The following is a 24,437-nucleotide window of genomic DNA, read 5'->3' as shown; positions in this document are numbered from 1 at the left end:
ACTGAGGCCATCGAAGTGGATACCCATTGAACGCAGACATCCAGTACTAATGATCTGTACTGCGTTTCTTGGTTCATACAGAGCACCATGTAGTCAGAAAGTAGTCGTTTTACCGTTCGGCTTGGTGGCAATCACCTTAGCTGTGCCAACAGCCTTGCCTATTTGGTCCTTCCTTCCTACACAGTTCATGGAGAGTCCTTGAGGGAGATCTCTGAGTTCCTCAAAGACTCCAAGGTCGTTAAGGATGTGTCTGCTTGCTCCGGTATCAAGCATAAAGGAGTCAGTTCTCCTCAATGAGGCGGTTGACATGACATACCGATCTAGGTGCGCATCCTGGATGTTGGTACCGTCCTCATCTTCATCCTCAATAGCAATCTCTGCAAAGCCGATATCCTCTGTCACAGTAGCCTCTCTGCTTGCGGAGTGGCCCCCTGTTTGGTGGTTCGGTTTTCCAGTATGCTGCTCAACTCTCTCTGCGTTGGGCAGGCCTTGTACAGAGAGTTGAGGGCCAAGGGGATGACTATGTCCCTTGGCTAGGTGCTCTTCCACAGGGAAGATGGGAAGGGTTCTTCTCGCCACCTGGTGTCTCAGTGATTGTTTGTATGCTTCAGTTTGATGGATAGCTTCAATATTGATGCCAGAGTTTCCGAAAACACTGTCTTGAGCTAAGCCTGCTGAGGCAAAGACTGAGTTCGAAGCTTGTGGTGTAGTATTGTTCGCCTGGCTAGCAGGTTGGAGGTTGTTGAGGTGCTCAAATCTGTTGTACCGGTTTGTGCAGTCCCTGTAATGACGATAAGGACACTTGTTACAGGGAACAGGGCAAGTAGAGTTTGCCTTGTGGTAACAGTTACAAGTCTGGCACTTGTGGAGCATCTCTGGATGCTTGACTTTGCAGTCGTTACAGTGTCTCGACTCTGTTCCCTTCCTCTTAGCCCCTTTTTGCTGAGTTGGCGTCTGCTTGTTCTTCTTGTTGATACCAACGCTCTGAGAAGCTTGTTCGTGCGCTTCTTTCTCTCCTAATCCCTTGAGTTCCCTAACAAGGTCCTCATGGTTGCGGATGCCCATCACAAAGTCGTTCTCCATGGAATCAGCCTTTGCTTGATCGAATCTCCTGAATCCCCATATGATCCTATAGGCCAGGGCTTTGTTTGACAGTTGTAAGCCTGACCCATTAAGCTTGGTAAACTTGGAGTATAAGTCCGTGATGAAATCCTTTGTGTTTCCGTAGTCCACCCGAGACATATGGTTCCAATCATCATAGATCTTCCCCACTGCTAGCTTGTGGAACTTCTGGGTAAACTCCTTGGCTTTCTTGATAATTTGGAAAGCAGTAGATGTTACGGGGAGCCCGTCTTCCACCATCTCTTCCATCAGTTTGTAGTCAACCTTCTTCTGGAGAAGTGACTTAGCCAAGGTCAGTTCCTCAACGCCAGGATCGCCAATATAGGTTGGATCATCAATGAACTTGCTCTCGTCGTTGGTAAACACTGTCTCTGCAGTATATCCATCGGGGATTGCATCATGAATGATGTAGACTAGAAGCCCAAGCATCCGGAAGGCAGACTTGACGTTGTTCTCCCAGAGCTCAAAGTTCATGTCCTTTGTCAAGACTGGTATCCCGTTGTAGGCCAACCCCCCTTGGTCAAGGCCTTGGCGAGCCTCCTTGAGTTTGGAGGCTCTCTGCAGCTGGGCAGCAGTCAATCCTGCATGAGTGCTGCTGGATCCAGTGCTACCAGGGGTGTTGATATTGTTTGCAGCCATAATGTTATTGATTCGGATCGATCGATCGACACAGGCTCGGGAGTGATTTATTGGTCGTTCGGTATGCAATTTTTTTAACAGTTGTAAAGCAGTATTTTGGCAATTAGTCAAGCAATCGTTAGGTTTTCGCGAGATGTTTTACAAGCAGATGACACGTGTCACGATACACTGCTTGGAAGCACTTCAGCACAGCTCAGTAACCATCAATTGGCATCTTCTGCAGTAGATACACGGCTAGGAATATCTTCCAGTAGCTAATTGGAAGTATCCCAGCCGTGTATTGACGGTTTCGGGGTAATTGGGAGGCTCATAACCTGCGTGAAGTGGCTTGTATTGGTAACAGGCTACGAACTATCTCTATCGGCTAGAAAACGAGCCGGCCGACTTACGTAAGGCGGGGCGCAGCGCTAGGATGCATAGTCCCGTCTCGCAGGACACGTCTTCAGCCGGACCTCTGACGCCTGCACGTCCAGACCAGTCTTCTCGACTTGGTTTCATCAGTCAAGCACCATAGGCCTCCAAACCATACACTTACAGATATGACTCTTCAAAGCCTCTCTGCACTCATCCCTGAGTCTCTTTCGCTCGTGGTTTTTGGATCCAACGCCCGACATTGTTCATAGAGAGACAACTCTACCGATCCGATGGAAAGTGAGGCAACAAGCGACAGAAGCACGAGATACGAAGCTCCATCCAGCAATACGTTGGTCCAACACTGCACACCCGCCACCTTTCTCGCAAAGGCCTCTCTGCGTTTCGGCGTCCTGCCTGGCTAAAGTTGTTTGCTGACCTACGCTAGAAACGCCGGCCGACAGACCAAAAACAACTACAGTACCGATGCCCAGGTCGGCTGGATAGTAAGTTGATTCAGATGATACGCATTCCCACACCACGCCACAATAAGCAGGTTGATCCCAACCCCACGTGGAGATTCAGCAGTAGTGCCGGGAGCTAACAGCTTATTCCGTATACACACCCTTGTAGCCTTAAACCTGTGGGATGGGTTCGGCTTACGACGGATGTTCCCATGTTGAGCCTCGGCGAAAGCCGAGATTATCTGAGTTCCCCACCCCGGATACTACATAGCTCGTAAGCATAGCTCGTAAGCATAGCTGTAAGCAAACGGGTCTGCAGTCGCCAGCATCAAGGGAACCCCAGTCTCTTTCTCGTCAGCTTGCATGAGGTTAATTGCGGTCGCTCGGAAGGCGCACATGAAGGGCGAAATGTCACAGGATCAGGCACGAGACCTCGTGACAGGCTGGTGTCGACGATATCGCGAATGATGCAAGCACGTTTTTAGTCGCAACGCACTTCTGCAGCGCGTTCTTCCTCCCTGTTCTTCGCGCTTGTCTTGTATCTAGATGTAGCACTGTGACGGAACGGCAGTGCTTGGGTTTACTACCGTAGAGCCAGCGGGCCAAAAGGCACAAACCGAACCCTAAGCTACTAGAACGACTGTCACGGAACTTCGTGCCAGGGTGGGCGCGAGGGTATCGCGAATCATGGCGAGCCCCTTTCCTGGTAGCAGCGCGATCTTTCCCTCCTGTTCTTCGCGCTACGTCTTGTATCTAGACCTGATCCTACGAGCATCTAATTGACCTATTGAAGAGCCACGGGAGCTTGAACCCTCACAACGACCCGTGACAAGTAAAGTCTATACGTACTGTATGTATGTACAGTCTTCAACAATATCTCAACACCTCTGCTAACCTTCGGTGTCTCATTTAATATTAGCGTCAACCTAGCCAGCTCTTTATGATTCCGGTCTCTTGAACGCAGCTCGGTGCCACGTTAGAATCTTCTGCCATCCGCGCTAAGCCACTCCCGCCGTCTTCATTACAGCACTACGCACATGCATGGTAAGACCAACATAGGATGCTGCTTGTCTCGTAAGTATTTGCAGCGTTTCAAACCATAATGGAAATTGCACTATCGGTGGCAGCCCTTGAACAAAAGAATTGTGTATTGCAGACGGCTCAAATCCTACGACTGGCCATAAGGACCGTCTACCGGCTGCCGCAATCTGGATAACACCATGGAAAATGCCTTTGTCCGTAACGCCAACTCTCATGCTCTGTCACGTCTCTGCACTGGCTCTATTCCTGGAAGGAATAGGTTCCCAGGCGGCACCACGAGGAGGTTGCAGAGTCCGAATTTCGCCGCCCAAACCAAGTCTCGCTGCGTAGTCAGCGGCTACCGTATATAACCTGGTCTCACTGGGGAGAAGTCCAGTGGCTCAAACAAACACAACCCACCCTGGTCCATTGGAAAAGATCCAACCGTCGCGAGGGCAAGTCCGGCATCGATGGAACAGACCGCCCTGGTCCATTGGAAGAAATCCAACCGTCGCGAGGGCAAGTCCGGCATCATCGGCATCGATGGAACAGACCGCCCTGGTCCATTGGAAAAAATCCAAATGTCGCTAGGGCAAGTCCGGCATCGTGGGAAAAGATCCGAGTTATCATCTGAGACCCAGCGGCGATAGGCCTCCCTACTTATACTTTCATCGCCCTTCCCGTTCGTCTGCACACGCTTGCAAAATGGGGAGGCAAGCCTAACCCCTGTGCAATGACATCACAACTTACACCCCGTCCAGAAAACAGTCGTCCTGCTAACGGAGATTACAACCAGGACTGTTGGCTGGAGCGCACAGGAGGTACTCTCGAGCTTCGCGGGCGCTTTTTTTTCTTTCCTTCTTATGTAACCTGCCACCCCATTTTTAAGTGATGGGGGATGGCGGTGTTTCCCCCCCGCCCGGTGTTTCCCCCCCGCCGTTTTTCTCCTTGTTTTCTCCCTAGTTCCCCACTCACAAGTGGTGTCTGTAGTCACAACCAAAATCGGCTGCTCTGTCAGCATGGTGGTTGCTAATGCTAAGCTAGTAGTCCCCACTGCAAGCTTACCATGCATCCGTGGAAAAGCAAGAAACCGCTTGATAGCCTTTTTGTCGATCGATTGACTTCATGTTACTGTACATACATACGTAGTTTATTACGCCCCAGCTGAGTTATCAAGGGCTTAGATGGTTATGTACGCGACCTCCACCTTCGTTCATACAGTATCCCTCTCTCTCCCAAAAGCCCAGAACTTCATGCTACAGAGGATCGTAAAGGGTGGTGTCCGGTACGCTTCTATGTTCTTTAAGCACAGCACGGTACTTCGACACTGGGTCGGCTTAGGTACATGAGAGGGAGCGGGGTACCTAGACAGAGATATTGCTACGGCTGTTCATAGCAGCCCGAAATAGCTTATGGAGCAGATTGCGAACAGCTGACTTTGTCATGCACAGCCAACATGACGCAAGCCAAAAACCAGCTACTTAGCATTTACAGCTAATAGCGTCAGAAACAAGTAAGCAGCTTCATGGCGTTGGGGAAATATCATTCCAGCCAAGGTGCAATTCCACACACGCAGTAAGCAACTTATGGCACCCGCGATACTATGGGTGCCTGCCTCGCTTATTGTGCCAACTGGCTTCAGGACCTGCTTCTAATTGCCGCTGTTGAGTGTTGAGCTCGCATCCAAAGTCCAAGTCCTATAAGACTAAGGCAGATGCAAGACGAACCTCGACCTTCGAGCAGGCCTTCTCGCCCCATTCTGCTTGTTTTCTGAAGCTTTCTTTCTCTTGTATGTATTACAGTACTAACGAACGCCGCAACAAGCCCTTCTAGGCTGGCCTCGTGCCATGTGCCTAATCCATGGAGGATCGGTGCTCAATAAACCATAGCTCCAATGTGGACACTCTGCGAACCTCTTGTGAGGGTTCGAGCTCCCGTGGCTCTTCAATAGGTAGATTAGATGCTCGTAGAATCAGGTCTAGATACATACCAGACGTAGCGCGAAGAACAGGAGGGAAAGATCACGCTACTGCAAGCGGCGCGTCACTATGAGAAAAGGGGCTCGCCATGACTTGCGATACCCTCGCAACCCCCCCTGGCACGATGTCCCGCGCCTGGTCCCGTGACACCTCTGATCTCATCAACTGAGACCTGTTTTACTGGCGGTGCGTTCGTACACTCGGGCGAATTCGCGTCGCGGCTGCTTTTTCCAATGCTTCGAGGTTCGCCTTCGCCTTCGCGCCTTCGTCCTCCACGCTTTATTTCACCGCTTGCAGCTGCCCTATGACTGTACGCAGTATTCAGCTCCGACGCGACTTCGCAAAGCTCCGCCTGGACTTGCATGTTCTGCATGTCTTCTTCCACGCACCAAAAACGATGCTGCCCACCGTGGGTAGTTCCTCCATCTGGGTGTCCATCGTCAAGAGCAGCTACTCGTCCCTCTCTCCACTGGTTTTGCTATGTTTCGACTGCTTGTTCGATCGCATCTTCGCTGGCTTCCTGGTTATGCAGGTCCAGTCGAGCTCTGGAAGGTTTCCACAGCGTATGCGGTCGCTGGTGGTCGTCGCTCGTTTCTATTTCCTTTCACGACAGTGATGGGCGTTGGTCTGGCTCAGCGTCCATGGCGTCGCGCTATGAATGGCCGTGCTAGTGCTACGTAGGGCGTTTCGAAACATCGCGACAACGCTTGACTCGATAACGTTTCTGAACGCTTCGCTTGAACAACAAGTGCCATCAAACATCTCCTCACTCCTGTTCCTCGGAAGGTGTGCTAGATGTTCTGCAGTCACTTCAGATGGCGCGGATGAGTACTGCAAGAGGAACGGCATACACTGCGAAAGGTAGACAATAAGGGTCGCATACATGTACAAGCACAGGCCCTCCCTCTACCAACGGTCGGTTGTGAGGCAGCTAGGGGCATCATGCCTTCTGGCCTGCTGGCTCAGCGGAAACAAACCCGAACACCTCCGTTCGCCACACCCGTCTTCATAGTGAGCGCATGCTTTCCTTGCCCATATCTGTGATGTCTAACCCTTCAACTCGCGCAAACTCAGGAAACGTACTGCATACATTGCTCTCCAAAGAAATCAACGGGATTCAGATGGAAATGCGTTCACGCTGACAGGGTAGTCTCTTGGTCTCTATCGGTATGTGCAGTACAAAACACAGAAAATTGTAAAGGCCACAGGTTTCTTGAGGGCATGAAAAGGTGCGTCAGATCCTTCATATGATGGCAGCCCGAGGAGTGACAAGGGAATAACGCGTTGCTGGCTTGACCCGCGATATGTACCGTAGAACCACATGATAACAAATCCCGCGCCTTGTCTCGTAACATCGTACCCAAGATAATAACCTCAAACCGTCGTCAGTTTATCGAGACGCCGGAGACGTCCCAGCAAACAGTCTTGACCCCAGTGCATCTCGCAAGATTTCTTCAAGCTTGCTGCCTGGTGGATGCGGAAAAATAATCCTGATCGGAACATGAACAGACCCATGAACCCCCTGCGTGCTTTCATCGCAGTGTATCTTCCATGGCTTTCCCACCGACTGGAGGAGTAGCTGATCGAGCACTGTCCGTCTAACTAGTCCGCGTACCTCGGTCCTGAACTTCAGGCGCATTGTGTCTGTGCGGCTGTCCGACGCGTCGAATGTGAAGTTTGGAGAACCCGAATTCGTGATCGTGTTCCGGCGGCCCAGCTGGACGGTGTAAGTTGCGTGTCGATGCGCCATTGGAACGAGCGTCTGTTGGTCTTGTTCTCGATTCGATTAGCGGATGTCGGGCCTTGACGAAGTTGACTAACCGTGCGGTTGTGGTGCTTTCGCCCCTACAGGTCGTGAAGCATCCCCACAAGGAGGCACCAGCGAGCCGACGTGCGGCTTCAACGTGGGTGGCGCCTCCCGCCGGTTGGCTGCATCCGCCGGATTCAATAGAAACCCGATCGATGTTTTCTCACCATTGCCGAGCCCTATCTGATCAGTTACTTGTGCGTCATGCAACGTAATCTGACCTTGCAGCAACGTAGAGGAGGGTTGAATTGAGTTCGGACTGGAAGAGTCTGGCGGCAACGGCGTGCGATGAGAAGAATTCAAGTTGCTTCGCGGCTGAAAGACCTTCGGCTGCGACCACCGTGCGTGGTGGCAACGCTGGTTGATCCGGAGCTGAGCCCTCCGGCTTTGGCTCACAGCAGTGACAACTGCTCGATGAGGTAACCGTCCATATTGTTTGTCCATGGTTGAACCGAGCAAGTGTTGGGCTGGCGTGACTGCTGGATTCAGGCATCAAACTTGCACCGGGCGTAAGCTGATCCATCGGGGGCATGGTTATGTATAGCGGAATAGTCTCCCGCGTGCTGTGCCGGATGATTAGGTTCAGGACATCGGGACGAGCCCTCGGAGGCCCGTAGGAACGCTGTTGGCTGATGCGTCAGCACTTTGATTGGAAACTGGATCGCTATCTGCAGGAACTGCACCTAGTTTGAAATGTCAGCCTGACAAGGGTGTCTCTACCACAATATGCCATCATCCAAAGATCCGAAAATCCTGGTAACGTTGATAGCGGAACCATGTCTGGACGAACAGACCGTAGGACGAACTTGCAGGCATAAGTCAAAGCACCCACTTTCCGGCCACCCCTGCATTCCGGCCACCCAAAAAATGCCGCCCAGCCACCCACTTTCTAGATAACCTCCTACTTCTAACTACTACAACATTTTCTGTTTTTATCCAAACTCCATCATTTTTTCAGGATACCTTTTTGATTACTTAATGGTTCAGTATACCGAAAATGAGATTAACCAAGCCCTTGCCGATATGGCAAATGGCATATCGGCCCGCAATGCCTCCAGGCGATGGGGAGTACCACGATCAACACTTCAAGACCGGACTAAAGGCGCCCAACAGAGAGCAGCTGCCTTTGAGGACCTCCAGCGACTATCCCATACCCAGGAGGCTAAGCTGTCCAGCTGGGTGCAAATCCAGGCTGACCTCGGGCTGCCACCAACCCATCAACAAGTGAAGGACTTCGCCCAGCGCATCCTCCATGCCATGGGGGATACCCAACCCCTAGGCAAGCGATGGATGGATGGATTCCTGCGAAGAAACCCATCTATCAAGGTCCAGAGAAGTCGCTCTATTGATTCCAGGCGTGTTAATGGGGCATCTACTGAGGTTATTAGGCAATGGTTCAAATATCTCGCGATGCCTCGCATCACAGCCATCAAACCAGCTAATCGATATAACATGGATGAGACTGGCATCCTTGAGGGCAAGGGGGATAATGGGCTGGTGCTGGGAAGGGCTGCCACGAAGTCAGTTAGGAAAAAGCAGCCTGGATCACGAGCCTGGGTATCTATCATCGAGTGTATCTCTGCTGTTGGCAAGGCACTGCATTCACTGGTTATATATAAGGGCAAGAAGGTCCAACAGCAGTGGTTTCCTCTAGACCTTGACCCATACAATGGATGGGAATTCACAGCAACAGAAAATGGATGGACTACTGATGATACTGCTGTTGAGTGGCTGCAAAGAGTCTTCCTCCCTCAGACTAGGCCCTCTCAACCTGACCAGGTCAGACTGCTTATCCTAGATGGGCATGGGAGCCATACGACAACAGATTTTATGTGGGAATGCTATACCAACAACATCCATCTATTATTCCTACCACCACATACCTCCCATGTCCTCCAGCCACTTGATCAGTCAGTCTTCAGCCCTGTCAAGGCAGCCTATCGTAAGGAGCTTAGTTACCTCACCCAGTGGAACGATTCGACTATCATAGGCAAGAGGAACTTCATAACATGCTATCAGAAGGCTCGCCTTGCTGGTCTAACAGAAAGCAATATAAAGAGTGGCTGGAAATACACTGGGTTATGGCCTGTTGCTGCTGCAAAGCCACTTATGAGCTCCCTACTACTACCCAAGGCATCATCAGCATCACTAGCACTATCAACACCACTCAACAAGAAGGCTAAGGGTGCTTATGATGCCCAGAATTCCCAGGATAACGAGGAATGGGTATCTGGTTCCTCTGCTGTTAAGTGGTCTACGCCAAGGAAGATGAAGGACCTTGGCGACCAACTACATCTATATAGTCAACTGGAACAAAGTATCGCCACACAACGCCAGCTCTTTAGAAAGGTGAAGAAAGGCTTCCAAGAGCAGTCCATGGAGTTGGCTACCGCCCAGCATCAAATACAGCTCCTCCAGGCCCAAGTCAACAATAGCATCACTAGGAAGAGGAAGGCTGTTCACATCGACCCAAACACGAAGTTCGCGACCATTGGCGACGTACGGCAGGCCCAGATTGAGGCTGGCGATGCCCTCGATGATACACATGAATCCAGCGCCTCTGATTACCCTAGTGAGGCCGAAAGCTGCATAATAGTGGCAGCGATACCCAGTCGATAGTTGATTAATAAAGTGGTGGTTGTTATGAATGCATCATTTTTGGGTGGCCGGAATGCAGGGGTGGCCGGAAAGTGGGTGCTTTGACTTACTCCCAGTCGTAAGCATGTCAGCAAGGTCGCAAGCACGTCAGCAAAGTCGCAAGCGACAGGCATCAGGAGAAGAAGGGTCAGCAACAACGCGCTCGGTGGTCTAGCATGTTGCACACAAGGAAGCTTGGAGCGATGTGTGAAGCAGTTATGTACACTGTACATTACGCAGCACAACGGCCCAATACAGTACGGTGATGTGAAAGGCCGACTGTGCTTCGGTGGGCTTCGCCAGTTCTCTCCAGTCAAAAACTTCTGCCAAAGGTACATTGCGTGGAGACACGCTGACATTAATGGGGGCTTACTCCTAGGTTCTTGAGTAGCCAAGGGTTAATATACAGCAAGGTACAGAAACAAGCAGACCAAGCAAGCCTAGTAGACAATCCAGGAGGTACTGGAGGAGCGGCCATCAGTATTCACCTCAGCGGGTGCACTTCGAGTCATTATGTACTCCGTATTTCCTATTTACCATCAGCGGGCCACCTCAGTTGCGCCGGGCCGCCCGTCCACCTTTTTGAGTAGTTCCAGGTAGGTCGTCCACTCCACTCGTCCTTGTGGCTGAGCTGGCTATGACCACCGAGAAGCGCAGAGCCCAGAATCGGGCCAGCCAGCAACGCTACCGTGATCGGAAACGGAGACAACAACAAAAGTCATCAGTATTTGAAAGCGTCACAGATCTACCGTTTGACCAGCCTCGAGATATGCCGGTGCAGGCCGGTGACCGAGCACGGTCGGCGTCGGTGCCTCCTCCCGACAGCAGCACGCTCGATGGCCACTATTCAGAGGCCAGCCTGAGACCGGGACCGGCCGGCGCCAGATGTGCTCCAATCGCTTTCATGCCGGGTCCTCAGCTTATAGCGGATCATTCTTCTGGCTCGCCGAAGCCTCCCGATATGACTACGCCATCAGAGTATGGGAGGGAGAATTCCCGTGATAGGACCGGTAAGGGAGGAGCTGCTCATATCACGAATGACACGTGCTAACACCAGCTGAGACACCATGGTTCCCTCAGAACGTAGGGTAACAACATCCAGCTTGTCCTGCCGCCTATGTCATGTCTACCGACGTCTGTACCTTGACGTCAAAATTTGTCCTGGCATCTCGGGCTTTTTGTTCCAGGCTAAGGCGCGCTTGCTGGTAGATTTGACAACACTCCACGCAATCTTGTATCGCTCGGAAGGAAAGCGATGGCTCCCGAAGTACCGCCGACAAGCCACACCAAATTCCAGAGGAACGTCGTCGTTTCTGATCATCAAGTTTCCCTCCTCAGAAGCAGCCGATTTGAGAGCACAGATCAGCGATGCTTTTGGGCTTCCGGATAGCTGTACTTGTTAAAAAGAATACAACGTCGATTTAAATAGATCCAGATATCCGCAGGAGATGGCTTGTGCAAGCCCGAGTCTTTGAAGACACAAATGATGTGTTTTGCTATCGTCTGGTATGTACTGCACAGTGGGAAACGCGAAAGTTGCCCGCGACAACCCACTTTCCACGCACAGTGCTATGCTTTGGTTTTATCTTGCCTTCAATCATTCAATCGCGTGAGGCCACCAGACGGCACCATCTCAGGGCTAGAAAAAGTCATGCAAGTCTGGCCCCGGCCTGACCGGAATCTTGCCGGTGTCGTCGGGAAAACCATCTCCGGGGGGCCGGATACGTCCCGGTGGCAGGCTACTATGTACGCAGCTGCACGCAATTTTCTCGTCCTCTCTCCCCGTCCCGACAGCGCGCGCACGAGCAATCCCACTGTCACGAAAGGCCCTATCACAGATCCCGAGGCACCTTTCCATGTAGGGTCTGTATCCGTACACCCGTGCGCACTTATGCGCCAACATTTTCCGTGGCCGTCTGGGGTCGACACATTCACAGCATGTTTGAACATGGGACGGTGCGAGCCACCTCCCGCATCGAGATAAGCGCAGTAGCCATTGGCAGTCAGGCATGAAAGCCATTACCGGGATGAGTGCAGCACGGAATGCAGGCTGACATCCCCGAAGCACCCGCCTCGCCATGCGCGGAACCACAGCGTTATCTATGCAGCGCTGCCAGGCATATCCCGGCTACCCGGAATCGCTGTCACCAACCGCCCACCGTAGGGGGCCTCCCACCGCAGCGCGGATTATCACGTCGGAAGAACCGACTCTCTCTTGAGGTGTGCCAACACGGCGTATGCGAACAAGCTCGGCATATTGGTATTCTGTTGCCAACCATTGGGCTTTACTATGGTAATCGCGTCCTTTATACATTTCAACGCCCTCCTTGTGCGCCGAGCGCTTGGCGGTTGTCTCCATCAGATTCCCCCTGCTTTGCGGACCAAGTCTGTTGGCGACAGTGTGGCTACTTTTTGCGGCTATGAAAGCTGTCTTCAGCCAGTCCTGCTATTGGTCAACACATACCGCGAAATACGGCGAGTGAACGTACCTTCCAGATACTTCCGGATCGTCTGTTCCGGGACACCGTCGCTACTCTCCGCGCTTTCTTTGAGCCGTCTGTGAGTCTCTTCCGCCTCCGTCTTAACATCTTTTTCATGTTGCGATTCGATTACCGCCCAGGCGTTTTTCAAAGAGGAAGCGAACTGTACCTGGAAAGCCACAGAGGCTTCCTTTGCCGCCTCTTGCATGGCGACTTCCAGTGCGACGGGGATCCTGGCAGAAAGCTCCCTGCTGTTTTCCCACAACATCTGTCTTGCGAGGGCTGTACTGTAAGCAACAAGGCCCAAGACCTTTTTGTCCTCGCGAGTGAACACCTCTTCCAGTTCCTTGTTGCTATGCTGCTCGACCGTAGTCAATGACGGAGCAGTCTGCGTAGCCCTCTGCGCCGCTCTCGCTGGATTCATTCTTCTCCGTATCTCATCCGCTGTGAGACGTCCAGGGTTGTCGTTCTGCGAGGCCGTGTTCCTCGACACCCATTGCTTGTCGAGCTCTTTCAGCGAAGAAACCGAAGAATTCATTGTGGCGAACCGCGGCACAGGTTGAGTATCGTCGGCAGCGTTGAGGGTGTGCTGCTCTCGTCCAACAACTCGCCAGCAGAACACCGCTGATTTTATAGACGGACTTCTCAGCCAGCTCCCCAATCTGGGACCTGCGTTGCGCTCTTTTCTCAGACTCCAACAGCGACGAGACTGCTGCACTTGATTGCGATTCCAGACTGTCGGGACCTCTGACGAGAAAAGTCGCCAGGGCAGGGGCAGTGACTGGGTTTTTTAAGGATCGGGCGTGTTGGTCGGTCGGTTTGCCCCCTTTTTTCCTTGCTTGCTTGTTGGTTGCATATGTATCGAACCAGCTCCGTGACTTGTTGGGTGGTCCGGACGCGGGCGGGAATCTCCTTTGGCTCGTCGCCGTCGTCGTCGCCGTCGTTGTCATACAGTGTGTAAGCGTTGCGCAGCCAAGAACCCGATCCTGCAGCTGACACTCATCGACCTTCGGCTACCGGTTGGGAGGCTGACGTTCCCAACTCTTCAGCCCATTCTTCTCGAACATGCAAGATGACAGTTGGTGGACAGCACTGATTATCACACTTCGCTCGACAAACCAGGCAAACTACTCGTGCAAGAAAGGATTTTCCGGACCACAGTCAAAACGCAACTGTCATGATGCCTTGTACAGTGATCTAATCGACACATAAGCCCAAGAATAGCACAACGAAAGCTCTGGCGATCGGCCGTCCTGCGGTACGTATGTCACAGCAACAACCCCAATCGGCCGAGCAGCGGGCCAAAGCCTTCCCACCCTTCCAATTTGCGGCACTCGTCTTGGGCCAATCAATCATTCTTCTTGGGTTTGTTGGAAGCATCGCCTGACAGCTTTGTCAATCGCGCGCTACGGCGTTAGCAGACGCAACAGTGGAGTAACGTCGCAGCCAATTTGGGCCGCCTCTTCAATGCTGTGCCTCCAGGAGCATAGAGGAGGCAATAACCAAGGCTGCACCAACACGTCTGAGAAAGGGCCGGACGCCGTCACGATGAGCATTACTTCCATAGCGAGCTTGTGATTACGACGACGTCGGTTTCCACCTACCATGGGCTGAATGCGATCCTGAAGCGGTCTAGAGGCGTATACGGTCGGATGTGGGGTTCGCGTCACTGGGGAAAGGTTCGCGAGGAAAACGTGCCTGGTGGGGCCTTGTAGACGATTTGTGTGCTGTATGAGGTTAGGGGCGGCCGCCTTGGGGATGAGACAGTCGTCGCAGTCTAGACTTACTGGACCAAGCATGCTCGACAAATCAGAGACGACCCGACAGTCTGGACAGGCTAATGCAGCTTATGTCGCTAATCATGAATGCAGACAGTGCCCTCATCGCACTTCGGCGGTAGGAATCAGTGGTATGGGCAGTATTCGTATCTAGTCCACAGAATAAACTTTGGATTATTGGAGGAAAACTGGGTCTCTGCTGACCGGCTCCGCTCCTGATAGACGGAGTAAGCGATGTGAACGACCGGTCGGCAAAAACAAGGGGGATCCACGCCGGAGGTGCTCACGGCCAGCATAATCCGCCGAGCAGTCCCAGCTAACATGACCGGGCTTGCTTCGGCGTGCCTAGGCCAGTAACGGAGTGCCGGGAAGACGGCATTTCCGAGGTTAGGACAGAGCATCGTCAGTAGAGCCCAACACGGCTTGCAGACAAGACAGGTCTGGCGTCCTCGTCAGCGCAACGAACCAATGCTGGAAGGTCTGGTGTCTGTGAATGTCGGTTTCACGTGGGCCGGCTCGAGAATTCCTACTTGATTAGGGAGTGATGACTGTTTGTGGGTTTCTTATTTTCATAGTTTTCTACAGTATTTGTTTGCTATTCAATCTTTTTGTACTGTACATACATCATGACCCTCTAAGACGAGCACTTGGATTGTTCGTACAAACATCTCTTCTAGGTAGTGCTGAAACCCTATCACGCGATAGCTAGTGCGCCGCATCCCCGAAGGTCACCCCGGGATTCTGGACTATGTCGCGTCAACGGCCGCGGCGGAATTGGCGAGCGCCGGTTGGTTCAGCGGAACGACGGCACTCCACAGGCGGGATGGGGTCCGGGCGCTCTCGTCCCTTCATCCCGAAATCCATCCGGATTACAACGGACGGTCTCGGATAAGCGCGTCCTCAAGCCGCCTAGATGTCGAGCTCAGAGTAAGCCCAAGAATCGTCCTCGGAACCTCCCGTAGGCACGTCAACTCGTGCGTGTCGCGAGCTCCTGGCTTACTTGCGCAAAACCTTGCGTACTGTACACACACCATTGGAGCACCGAGAAGAGTCTGCTTCTGGACAGCAGGATCAGACGCAGGCAGGAACAAATGTACGATCTTTGTCACGGGTCGGTCATGTAGTAGCTTGGGGTTCGGTCTTCTGACCGAACATTGTGCCTTTTAGCCCGCTGGCTCAACGGTACAGTAATGTACACATGTCACTTCCTCTTTTGCAAACAATAACAATGTTTGAGAAGCTGAAAGTTGCTGTGATGGACCCCTGTAAACCTCTGGTAATGGCTGTGGCGACTTGTTTGCAAGCAAAATGTGGGGTCGGGATGGGGCACGACAATGCGAGAGGCAGCGCGTAATTGAGGGCTACTTGAAAGTACCCAGAACCGGCTTCAACAGCAGTCATTCTCCCATTGCTAATCGTGGTGGTACTGTGCGTGCTCAGTGATAAAGAGCCCAGCCTGTGGGTCAAGTTCAGATAGATGAGGTGTAAGGCAAAGAGGGAGTTTGATACCGTACGTACTATTGGGCCCTCCTCGTGCTGCAGAGTCTGTGCAATGACGCCGGTCGAACTGGGAATCATCGCAGGGCCTGGCGACATTCCCTTTCTCACGATCGTCCAATTATGCAATGTACAAAATAGAGCAAATGTCGCGTCCTCTTTCTGCACAAACTTTGAACGTACTGTTGTTCTTAGGTTGTGGGAGCAGCACCTCTCGGCCTTGCCATCGGTTGTAGCCAGCATCACGCGTTGCGCCCGTCACACCGGTCGTGTACTCCATGAGATCCAGAGCGAACCCGCCTCCACAGGGCTGGCACCCGACGGCTCATTGCAGCGCCGGTCCCGCCAAGAAACACAGGAAGTCCATGACCCCAGACGGAGTGCGGCGTCCGAAGAGAAGCGTTACAGCGGCTGCTCGTAAATCAACCTCGTACAATCAACTCGGCCGCCACCTTCGCATCTAGCGGACATCATTTGCCGACTCATTGTTGGGGGTTACGAGTCATAACACCTTGAACAGGAGGTGGATCTGTCGCTCTCGCGCTACTGTATGGCGTTCTTCCTCCACGAACTTTCGGCGACCACGTGGCGCGTTGAATGGAAAAGCACCGGTCTTCTTACGGTTGTAAAGGGCAGCCAACTTTAGCCGCGCTTCCGAGCATCCTGCCCCGTCTCGACGCGGCGAAATAGACTTGAAGACGAATCCAACTACGGGCTCCCGAACGGGGAGTGCAGCGGAGCTTTTCAGGCTGTCCGTGCGGGGTCTGGGCGAATGGCGCTGGCAGCGGGCGCCTTGAGCGTGCCGAACTTTTCAGACGTGGCCAGCCTGAATACAACTGCGGCTTCATGGGCGTGCAGGTTTGCCTAACCGATGTCCCTGGCTCTTGCTAGCTCATCGGGCCATGTGCCGCCTTGTGGACCCCGGCGGTACCTATCCGTCAAGATAGAGCACAGGTCTGAGCGCTGCGTGCTGCAGGCATTGCCAGGTTCCATCGCACAAGAGGGGCCGTTTGCCGTCGAGCACCGCCGTTTCCTAAAGGAACTTGGGTATTAGCGCCCGCGTACGATGCGGTGGAGTGGGGGTTGAGGGTGGTGGGTGGGTTCACGTATCAATACATGTCACTCAGTCTGCTCATACTGTAGGGCGGGGGCGGACAGGGCTCCCACAGAGGCCAGTGACAGCTTAAGAGACCTTCCAGCCATCCACCAGACTCGACGCACGGTCGTTTGCAACGCCACATTGTGCCTGGCATACACCATGACGACGCCTTTCCGCACCGCGCTCAGCAACACCGTTCATGCACAACGTGGCTCTGGGGAGCGTCACCACGTGCTTTGATCCTGACGGAGACGTGCTGCTCGTCCTAGAGAATCCGAACGAGGCGTTTGCCCCATGGGATGATTGCCCGGACGCTGGGCTTCAGGGACTAGACTTGTGGTTCGCCTAATCCGTGCACCGAGACCGAGGCCGGAGGTCAGAGCTAACTGCTAGGTACAGCGAGCCCGATAATCGGACGCATGTTGAAAAATACCTCGGCAGCGGGTCCACAAGAGGCATGCTGGTCTCGTGGGAGTCGGTTTCGATTTTGAAAACAGACGCAATGGAACAGATGGGCACGAAGAGCAAGAAAGATAAGAAGAAGAAAAAGAAGCAGAAAGCGTCGGAGCACGCGACAATTGCGACCATCAACGGGCCTGAAACAAATGAGACCCCGCTCGTGGGAGTCGAAGTCAACCGAACGCCGGTCGCAGCCGACTCGTCTGTCTTTGGGAACGGTTTGGAAAGCGCGCAAATATCAGAAGCCGAAACACGCTCTCCGGCCTTAACCTGCGAGCAGATCCAGACTGACGAACCAGTCTCTACAGCCCCGACCGTCAAATTCGTCGTTTCATCGCGACATCTCAGTCTTTCATCACGCTACTTCAAAAAGGCACTCAGCGAGCTGTGGGCAAAGACTTTGGTGCATTCCGAGGATGGCCGTCGGCATTTACAGGCAGCGGACTGGGACGCCGACGCTCTCCTCATTCTGATGCAGATTTTCCATGCCAGAACGAAAAACATCCCCCGCAGTGTCGACTTGGAACAGCTCGCCAAGATCGCTGTACTCGTTGATTACTACAAATGCCACGACACCGTCAAATTCTTCGCGACCCTTTGGATCGACAGCCTCCAGGAACAACTGCCGTCGCAGTGTAACCGCGAGCTGGTACTCTGGTTGTTCGTGTCAGTCGTTTTTCGTCGAGATGACATCTTCCAGGCCATCACCAAGACAGCTGTCACAGAGAGCAAAGGTCCGCTCCCGACTTTGGGACTATCCATTCCAGAAAGATTGATAAGTTTGTACGCCCAATGTCAGCTGTGCGTGCGCTCTCTCATTTTGGCAGATCGTATCGACTTTCGAAGGCAGGATGGCGTAGCAGGTATTTTGAGAACACTGGACGCGCTGAGCTCCTCTCTATGTCGTGGGGACACTGGATGTGACTTCGAATGTTCTTCCGCCCTCTTTGGCGCACTGGCGAAGAACAAGGCAAAGCACAACCTCACGGACCCAGTCCCCTGCGCACCGTTCTTAGGCTGTGGAATCAACGCGCTTGAGAAAGCGGTCACGGATTTCCAAACGCCTCGGTGGGATACATTCGCCAGTCATAGATCGGGCTCAGGCAATTGCGAGCTTTCGGGCATATGTCTCCGTCACCTCGAGACAGGGCTGAACCAAGTCAAAAAAGGTTTCACGCTCAGCAAACTTGGACTGCTCCGCCTTTAAGCAGGTCATCAAACTCATTGTGTCGGGTTTGGAGGTTGATGCGCTTTGCAGACATGCAGCGCGGGAGTGCTGCGACTGTGTACTGTTGCAAACAGAAGAGTGCTTTACTATGCCACATACAACAGGAAGCGCAAGGTCACCGAATCAGGCTTTAGGTATTTAATGATGAAATGAAAACGACGGCATGTGGAGGAAGGCTGATCGGATCGCCGCTGCGATTGATTCGTTGCTTGTCCGCCTTGTGTATCGGTTCGGTGCGCCTCACATCGCTTGCACACGCGGCGTAATGCAGCCCCGGTTCTCACTGTACTTTTGTTCAGGTTCATCCTGCAAGGCCTGCTCTGGAGCTAAAAAGACTCGTCACGGGACGTACGCCTTACTTGCGCATCACTGGCATGAGACCATGAATACTTGGGACACCGCGTACGTCTACCAAGAGACAGAGCAGTCCAGAACGGAACACACACCTTGCTTCCTCCAAAATCCACCGGCCTCTGTATTGAACCAGGATGGCCGAGGTCATCGGGATACTCGGCAGTTGCATTGCCATCTGTCAGCTAGTCGGGTATGGGAAAAAGTTCTCACGCAAGCTTTATAAGTTTTCAAAATGTGCTGGAGTCCCGACCGAGCAGCTGGAACGGCTGGCAAATCAGAATGATATGTTCTGGAACTCCATTGGAACGGCTCAGCTCTCACTCAGGCGCCATGGTGAGAAATGTTGTCGTTCTCCAACGCTTGATTATACGTTGAAAAGTCGTGTGCTGGAGGGGATAGAGGTAGAGGCAACGTTCATCCAGTGCGATCTTTCCGCAGCTATCGATCGCCTAGTTGATGTTACGAAGAGCTCACTCACGGTCGTCAGATTTTTCAAGTGGCTTCGGCATAGAGAGTCATTCCTGATGCCGTTTCCACAGATGGAACTCGTTCAGACATGCTTGCAGTTGCTGGTGTCTGCGATTCAGTTAGAAGCCTCTACTTCCACGACTGATGGTCATGTTCACGAAGCAAGATGGGAGAATACGAGATTGCAGAAAGACATGTGAGCACCATGCAGCCTCACCCGCGTGCTTGGGGACTGACGCAATGCCTCACAGGGATTTCTTGAGGAAAGTCATCAAGAATCAGGTCCGGATCATCGCGCTACTCGAGAGCCGGTTGGGAAAGGCCGACCAGCGCGTCCAAAGAGGGTCCATGGCAGCGTCCTCCATATTCGCTCAGGAGTCAGGAATTGATGCTCTCATTCGGCTGGGACATAGCGTAGCGGAGACTGGATTTCTGCCTCGACAACGCTCTCCATCATCACCATCATCATCTGAATCTTCGTTGGAGACAATGACGGTATGCAATCAAAGATGGATATTTCAATTTCTTCCGAACACGGTGTGCTCATTGTGGTGCCAGTCGATCAGCGAGGCAGAAGCTCGGCCCCCAGTAATTCGAACGATTCGCGATGGCCGTGAGACGGCCATGTCACAACACCGGACGCAATTTCACAGCCCAAGGCTCAAGGTTTTCCCAGTACAACGACTCAAGCTACGACTGGATACGTCACGTCCGCTGATGGGACTGTTATATCAGCAACGGCGACAGTGATGAGAGGTTTAGAAACAAGCATCATGTCTATCGGTGCAGCAAGTAGGCTGGGGCTGGTAGTTGAGAGGCACAATGACGACGATACCGTATGGGCTACGTTTGAAAGTGGAAAGGCAATTCAAACCATAGGGAAGGTATCCTTGAGCTGAAACGGCACTAGGACACAGGCTAACGTCCGGCCGCACACTGACTTGCAATGCCTCGTGCTAGAGCATTGCAGACCTGAGATCATCCTCGGAAAGTCGTTTTATGACAGAATGGTTGGCGAGTAGCGAGAAATTGGGAACTAGCTAGCAGCATGCTACATTCAGCAAACAGTCTGCTCGAGGCGCGATCTTCTCTATGAGGGTCATCATGGTTTAATGTAGGCCTGTTACCCTACCTCACTGCGAGGACTACCAGCGGAGGAAGGGAGACGAATGTGGTGCGGTGTCCGGAGCCGTGACATTCTGTGACTGGTTCGTCATTTGCGAGGCGACGATGGATTCAGCATCCCTGCTGTTTGAGGACAATAGATAACGCTACAATTCGAGGATATACTACACAATGGACGGTGGAAATGACGAACGGCATGAAGACTACTCCGATGGTAAACTGGGGGCAAACTGGGAGTGAAGCCCGTGCCTGGCGAGGGGCGCGTGTATGCGGGCTTGTCAGAAGGAGCCATGGCCGTTGCGAAAAGAGGTAGCGCGAGGCGCGCGCAGCTCGCGCCGATACCCCAAGACGATTTCGAAGCATACATGCTTCCTGTCCCAACTGCGCTTAAGCAGGTAGGGTGGGTGCCGCGTAAAACGCAACAGATGAAGGCACCGAGAGTGTTGGTGTCACTAACTGACTGGGCCTAACGAACTCTAGTCGATTGCATCAGTACCATACATTAACAAAGCCGCCGAATGATAACGGCTTCCCCACGAAAGCTCCAAGGGCTACCTGCGCCAGTATACATGGGACAGGGGCCGGCACGGCCCGGTCCCTAGGGCCAGTAATCTTGGTTCGACTCCTGCTCGGTAGCCACTAGCCTGCTGTCACCCCCGTGAACCAGGTCGGTCCCGACTACCCTCGTGTTCTGGACCGACATACGACTACTGACTACGTCTGCTGCCTCCACTAGCTAGGGCCGAGAGACTGCGCTGCAGCCACCTACAACATGTCCCGTGCACCAAACCTTCGATGAAAATGTGCCGGGCCATTATGTAACTGAGGGGCCGGCCTCCCGACATTGCCACGTGCTGTCAATCTGTCTCAAACAGCGCGGATCGGCGCAATGTGGCGAGACCCAGCAACTGCAATGTATTAAAAGGTGTGATACTGTCGGCGTGCCCTACAGACTGGCTTGAGTCTTGCGTAGTGTCACGTCGACCGAATGCTCAACAGGCTCTATACGCCTCCATCATGACTTACAGTGATACGCCGTCTGCAGTACAAGTCCAGCGAAACGCCACTGCTCGGCATGTTTGCATACTGGAGCGCGAATGGCCGTGGGAGCTGCGGACATTGCTCAGCCACGGGCCGAAGCAACTGTTCAGAGGGTGGGACGCAGTACGCAGTAACAGCGGTCGATCAAATTAGCACTTGATGAAACACTGTCAGGGACTGGCTCTTATAACCGCCGAGGATCTAATGGAGCCAACGTTCAAATGGACCATCATCTATTGAGAAGGGTTCATCCAATAATGGGCAGAGGGCCTCCGAGTATCAACAACCAAGAAGGAATCAACTTTCTCCTCATGCATGCTCTCGAGGATTCGGCTGTGCACACATGAAATCAGGGTCAAGTTACCGTAACTCCTCTTACAAATCAACGGCTGTCTCCTGCTCCCCAACACATACGGCATAGACGATCCGTGAATGACCCTTCAGCACCTCGCACAATTGGGGCGCAATAACCTGAGCCGCATGGAGCAACGTACGAAAAGCAAAAAATACGTCGTCGTTGATTTGGCCCCATTCCTTGATCTCGAATTCCAGCCTGCCGCGTACCCTTTTGAGAGGAGAGGCCACAAACACGAAACCCAGAGCCTCGAGGCCCTTCACCGTCAGCTCGAAAGCGTCGACAGCCTTACCTCTGTGCAATCGCTTCTGTCCAAGCGCGAGATATGACTCCCACAGTTCTAGGCGCAACGCCCCTTCTCTCTCCGGGTAATACTGATCCAGCTGCTTGAGGAGCCGCTCAGCCTGAGACTCTTGGGCTGGCGTCTCGCAAGCCTCCATAATCCGTACCAGGTTCCGAAGGAGCGCTTGGCGTCTCTGCCACGTCTGCGCCGAGGTTGACTTCTTGTCCTCACACGGTCTGCACTGGCAGGTGAAGCCCCAGTTCTCTAGACATTTCTGCGCTGCTTGATAATCGTCGCCAGGCTTGGGTTGCTGGTAACGGATCAGCAACTCTGCGTCGGCGTCGATGTCTTTGGTGGCTCGCACAATCATCATGTCGCCAATGAAAGAGCGACGACAATTGCTGACACAGCAATGATTAATGTGGGACGCAATGGTCCAGGCGCCGCAAGTAGTGTACGCGGTGGCTGCCTGTTTCTGGGGATTTTCCATATTTTGACGGCTTGATCTTGGTGCGCCGAAGCAGTTCAGGCTGACGATCCTCTCAACGAGAAACCTGAGAGGGTAAGCGCGGGGACAGGGGACAGGCAACAGCAGCACGAAATCATTGACTCACGTATCGACCGGTGGCTCTTCTGCCGGAGAAGGCTCGGCAACACAGTAGTCTCCGCGGTGAAGCTCCACGAAGCGCGAAGCCATCTGGGGGTTGTGGTGCAGCTTTTGGACGATCGTGGTAACGAGATTGGCTTGTCCGCCCATAGCCATTCTCTTGGTACCCAAGTTCATCAATATCTTGACATTTTGGCGACCGACAGCGTCGTCTTCAGCGGCGTAGCTGTATGCAAAGGCCTTCTCACAAAGCAGAAGATCTCCGGCCTGTACAGCCTTGGTCGTGAAGAGCCCGTTTCCGCGTCCTGGCGAGGGTCGCACCTCCACTGGAGTGGAGAAGGTCGCGCAGTCGATCAGCGGTGGAGTAGCCCTGGCCTGCTCCTGCATCTGCTTCCATTTATATTCCCCAGTCTGTTGCTCGCGAATCCGACGGGTCGCCTTTTCAACTTCCGTTTTTGCGTCTTGGTTGTTGGGGTTCAGGTCAACCACTTGCTGCAACTTCTCCAAACACAGGTTGAATTGCTCCATTCCGTAGAGCGCCTTGGCCTCTCGGAACAAGCCTTTCTCGGTCGATTCGTTGCCATGTCGGGCTCTGAGGGCGTCGACCAGCGCCTTTTCGGGGCGTCCAAGTCTCAGGTTGGCCAGTGAGCGATTAAGCAGTGCGGCTTGTTCCTGCGCGACGGTCGTGGCGAACGAGAGAGCATCGGAATACCTCATCAATCGTCAGAAGCTGTTTACAGTGGCCTTGGTGCACTTACAAACGCTCAGCTCGTCCCCAATCCTGCTGTTTGACTGCCGCGTTCCCCTGAAGTCGAGTCTCTTCGGAGTTCCCGTCAGTCTTTTTGGGTATTCCCCATCTCTTCGGGATCCGCTCATCATTCACTGAAAGTAGAAGAATATCGCTGACATGATCCACCCGCAGGCTGTACTTGCCATCGGTGGTGACCTTGATGGTCGGTAGGGGTCTCCCCCTTGCGGGAATCAGCTCGCTCCGCAGCCTGTTGAAGCCTTCGGAAAAGTGCTGTGATCGCATTGACATTGGAAACATCTTTGGTATCCATGACATCCATGACCACAGAAGTGGTGGAATCCTGTGGAGCTTCGTCGTTGACGGATCAGTCTTGAAAAAGGGCTGCCTTGCAAGCTCTGAAGAATAGGGCAGGAGATATGAAGGTAAGGTCCTACCAGAACGGAGAGAGCGCAGGGAAAGAGCAAAGAGTATGGGGTATTTCTCATATGGGCTCCAAATACGTTGGAAACCCCGCGCCCGACAGTAGTCTTATTCTTCGTGTGCGGGGGAGGATACGTCAGTTCTTTTTCTGCTGCAGGAGGCCGACCATGCGCTATTTGCCTTCGTCAGTATGCACGTCGTTTTGATCGTAGTGAATACCAACGGTAATTCCTCTAGTGGAGCTGCACTGAGCCATGGCTGGCGTATCCCAAAAGACGCAGATGCAGCTGCAACTGACTGGTGCCGGCGGCGTACCTGCCATATCCTGAACCCAGACACTGGCGCTGAGTAGTGGGATGCGCATACATCACGATCACAGCCAATAACTCTGCCTTGATGCTGCCTCACCGGTCGAAAATAGTAACCGCTAGCAGCAGGAGCGGCTGACGCTGCGGCATATGCTTACAAGCCTC

At 53.1% G+C, this 24,437-nt stretch overlaps 7 protein-coding genes across 7 annotated transcripts; 4 read left to right on the top strand and 3 right to left on the bottom strand.

Annotated features, from left to right (window-relative positions):
• Positions 1–93: 93 nt before the first annotated feature.
• CGGC5_v017148 (uncharacterized protein) lies at positions 94–1,761 on the bottom strand (the record flags this gene model as incomplete). Its single annotated transcript, XM_066153789.1, has 1 exon — positions 94–1,761. One exon carries the CDS (start codon positions 1,759–1,761, stop codon positions 94–96), a length of 1,668 nt encoding a protein of 555 aa, XP_066006877.1.
• A 6,644-nt stretch (positions 1,762–8,405) lies between these two features.
• CGGC5_v017147 (uncharacterized protein) lies at positions 8,406–8,824 on the top strand (the record flags this gene model as incomplete). The annotated part of the gene is made up of 2 exons (XM_066153788.1): positions 8,406–8,708; positions 8,771–8,824. The coding sequence occupies 2 exons, from the start codon at positions 8,406–8,408 to the stop codon at positions 8,822–8,824; spliced, it is 357 nt and encodes a 118-aa protein (XP_066006881.1).
• A 667-nt stretch (positions 8,825–9,491) lies between these two features.
• CGGC5_v017146 (uncharacterized protein) lies at positions 9,492–10,001 on the top strand (the record flags this gene model as incomplete). The annotated part of the gene is made up of 1 exon (XM_066153787.1): positions 9,492–10,001. The coding sequence occupies one exon, from the start codon at positions 9,492–9,494 to the stop codon at positions 9,999–10,001; it is 510 nt and encodes a 169-aa protein (XP_066006812.1).
• A 2,423-nt stretch (positions 10,002–12,424) lies between these two features.
• On the bottom strand, positions 12,425–13,037 carry CGGC5_v017145 (uncharacterized protein; the record flags this gene model as incomplete). Its single annotated transcript, XM_066153786.1, has 2 exons — positions 12,425–12,450; positions 12,509–13,037. The coding sequence occupies 2 exons, from the start codon at positions 13,035–13,037 to the stop codon at positions 12,425–12,427; spliced, it is 555 nt and encodes a 184-aa protein (XP_066006882.1).
• A 4,035-nt stretch (positions 13,038–17,072) lies between these two features.
• Positions 17,073–18,539, top strand: CGGC5_v017144 (uncharacterized protein; the record flags this gene model as incomplete). The annotated part of the gene is made up of 3 exons (XM_032026567.1): positions 17,073–17,212; positions 17,273–18,111; positions 18,160–18,539. 3 exons carry the CDS (start codon positions 17,073–17,075, stop codon positions 18,537–18,539), a joined length of 1,359 nt encoding a protein of 452 aa, XP_031876965.1.
• A 914-nt stretch (positions 18,540–19,453) lies between these two features.
• CGGC5_v017143 (uncharacterized protein) lies at positions 19,454–20,100 on the top strand (the record flags this gene model as incomplete). Its single annotated transcript, XM_066153785.1, has 4 exons — positions 19,454–19,578; positions 19,634–19,877; positions 19,941–19,995; positions 20,036–20,100. The coding sequence occupies 4 exons, from the start codon at positions 19,454–19,456 to the stop codon at positions 20,098–20,100; spliced, it is 489 nt and encodes a 162-aa protein (XP_066006879.1).
• A 1,823-nt stretch (positions 20,101–21,923) lies between these two features.
• Positions 21,924–23,841, bottom strand: Ppp5c (Serine/threonine-protein phosphatase 5; the record flags this gene model as incomplete). Its single annotated transcript, XM_032026569.2, has 4 exons — positions 21,924–22,496; positions 22,551–22,740; positions 22,801–23,505; positions 23,552–23,841. 4 exons carry the CDS (start codon positions 23,839–23,841, stop codon positions 21,924–21,926), a joined length of 1,758 nt encoding a protein of 585 aa, XP_031876967.2.
• Between the last annotated feature and the right edge of the window lie 596 nt (positions 23,842–24,437).

This window comes from Colletotrichum fructicola (assembly GCF_000319635.2).
Source record: "Colletotrichum fructicola Nara gc5 chromosome Unknown KSG_Nara_v1_contig11, whole genome shotgun sequence".
In the NCBI taxonomy this organism is placed as follows: domain Eukaryota; kingdom Fungi; phylum Ascomycota; class Sordariomycetes; order Glomerellales; family Glomerellaceae; genus Colletotrichum; species Colletotrichum fructicola.
Note: the sequence above shows the minus strand (reverse complement) of the source record. Positions and strands in the feature narration are given on the sequence as shown.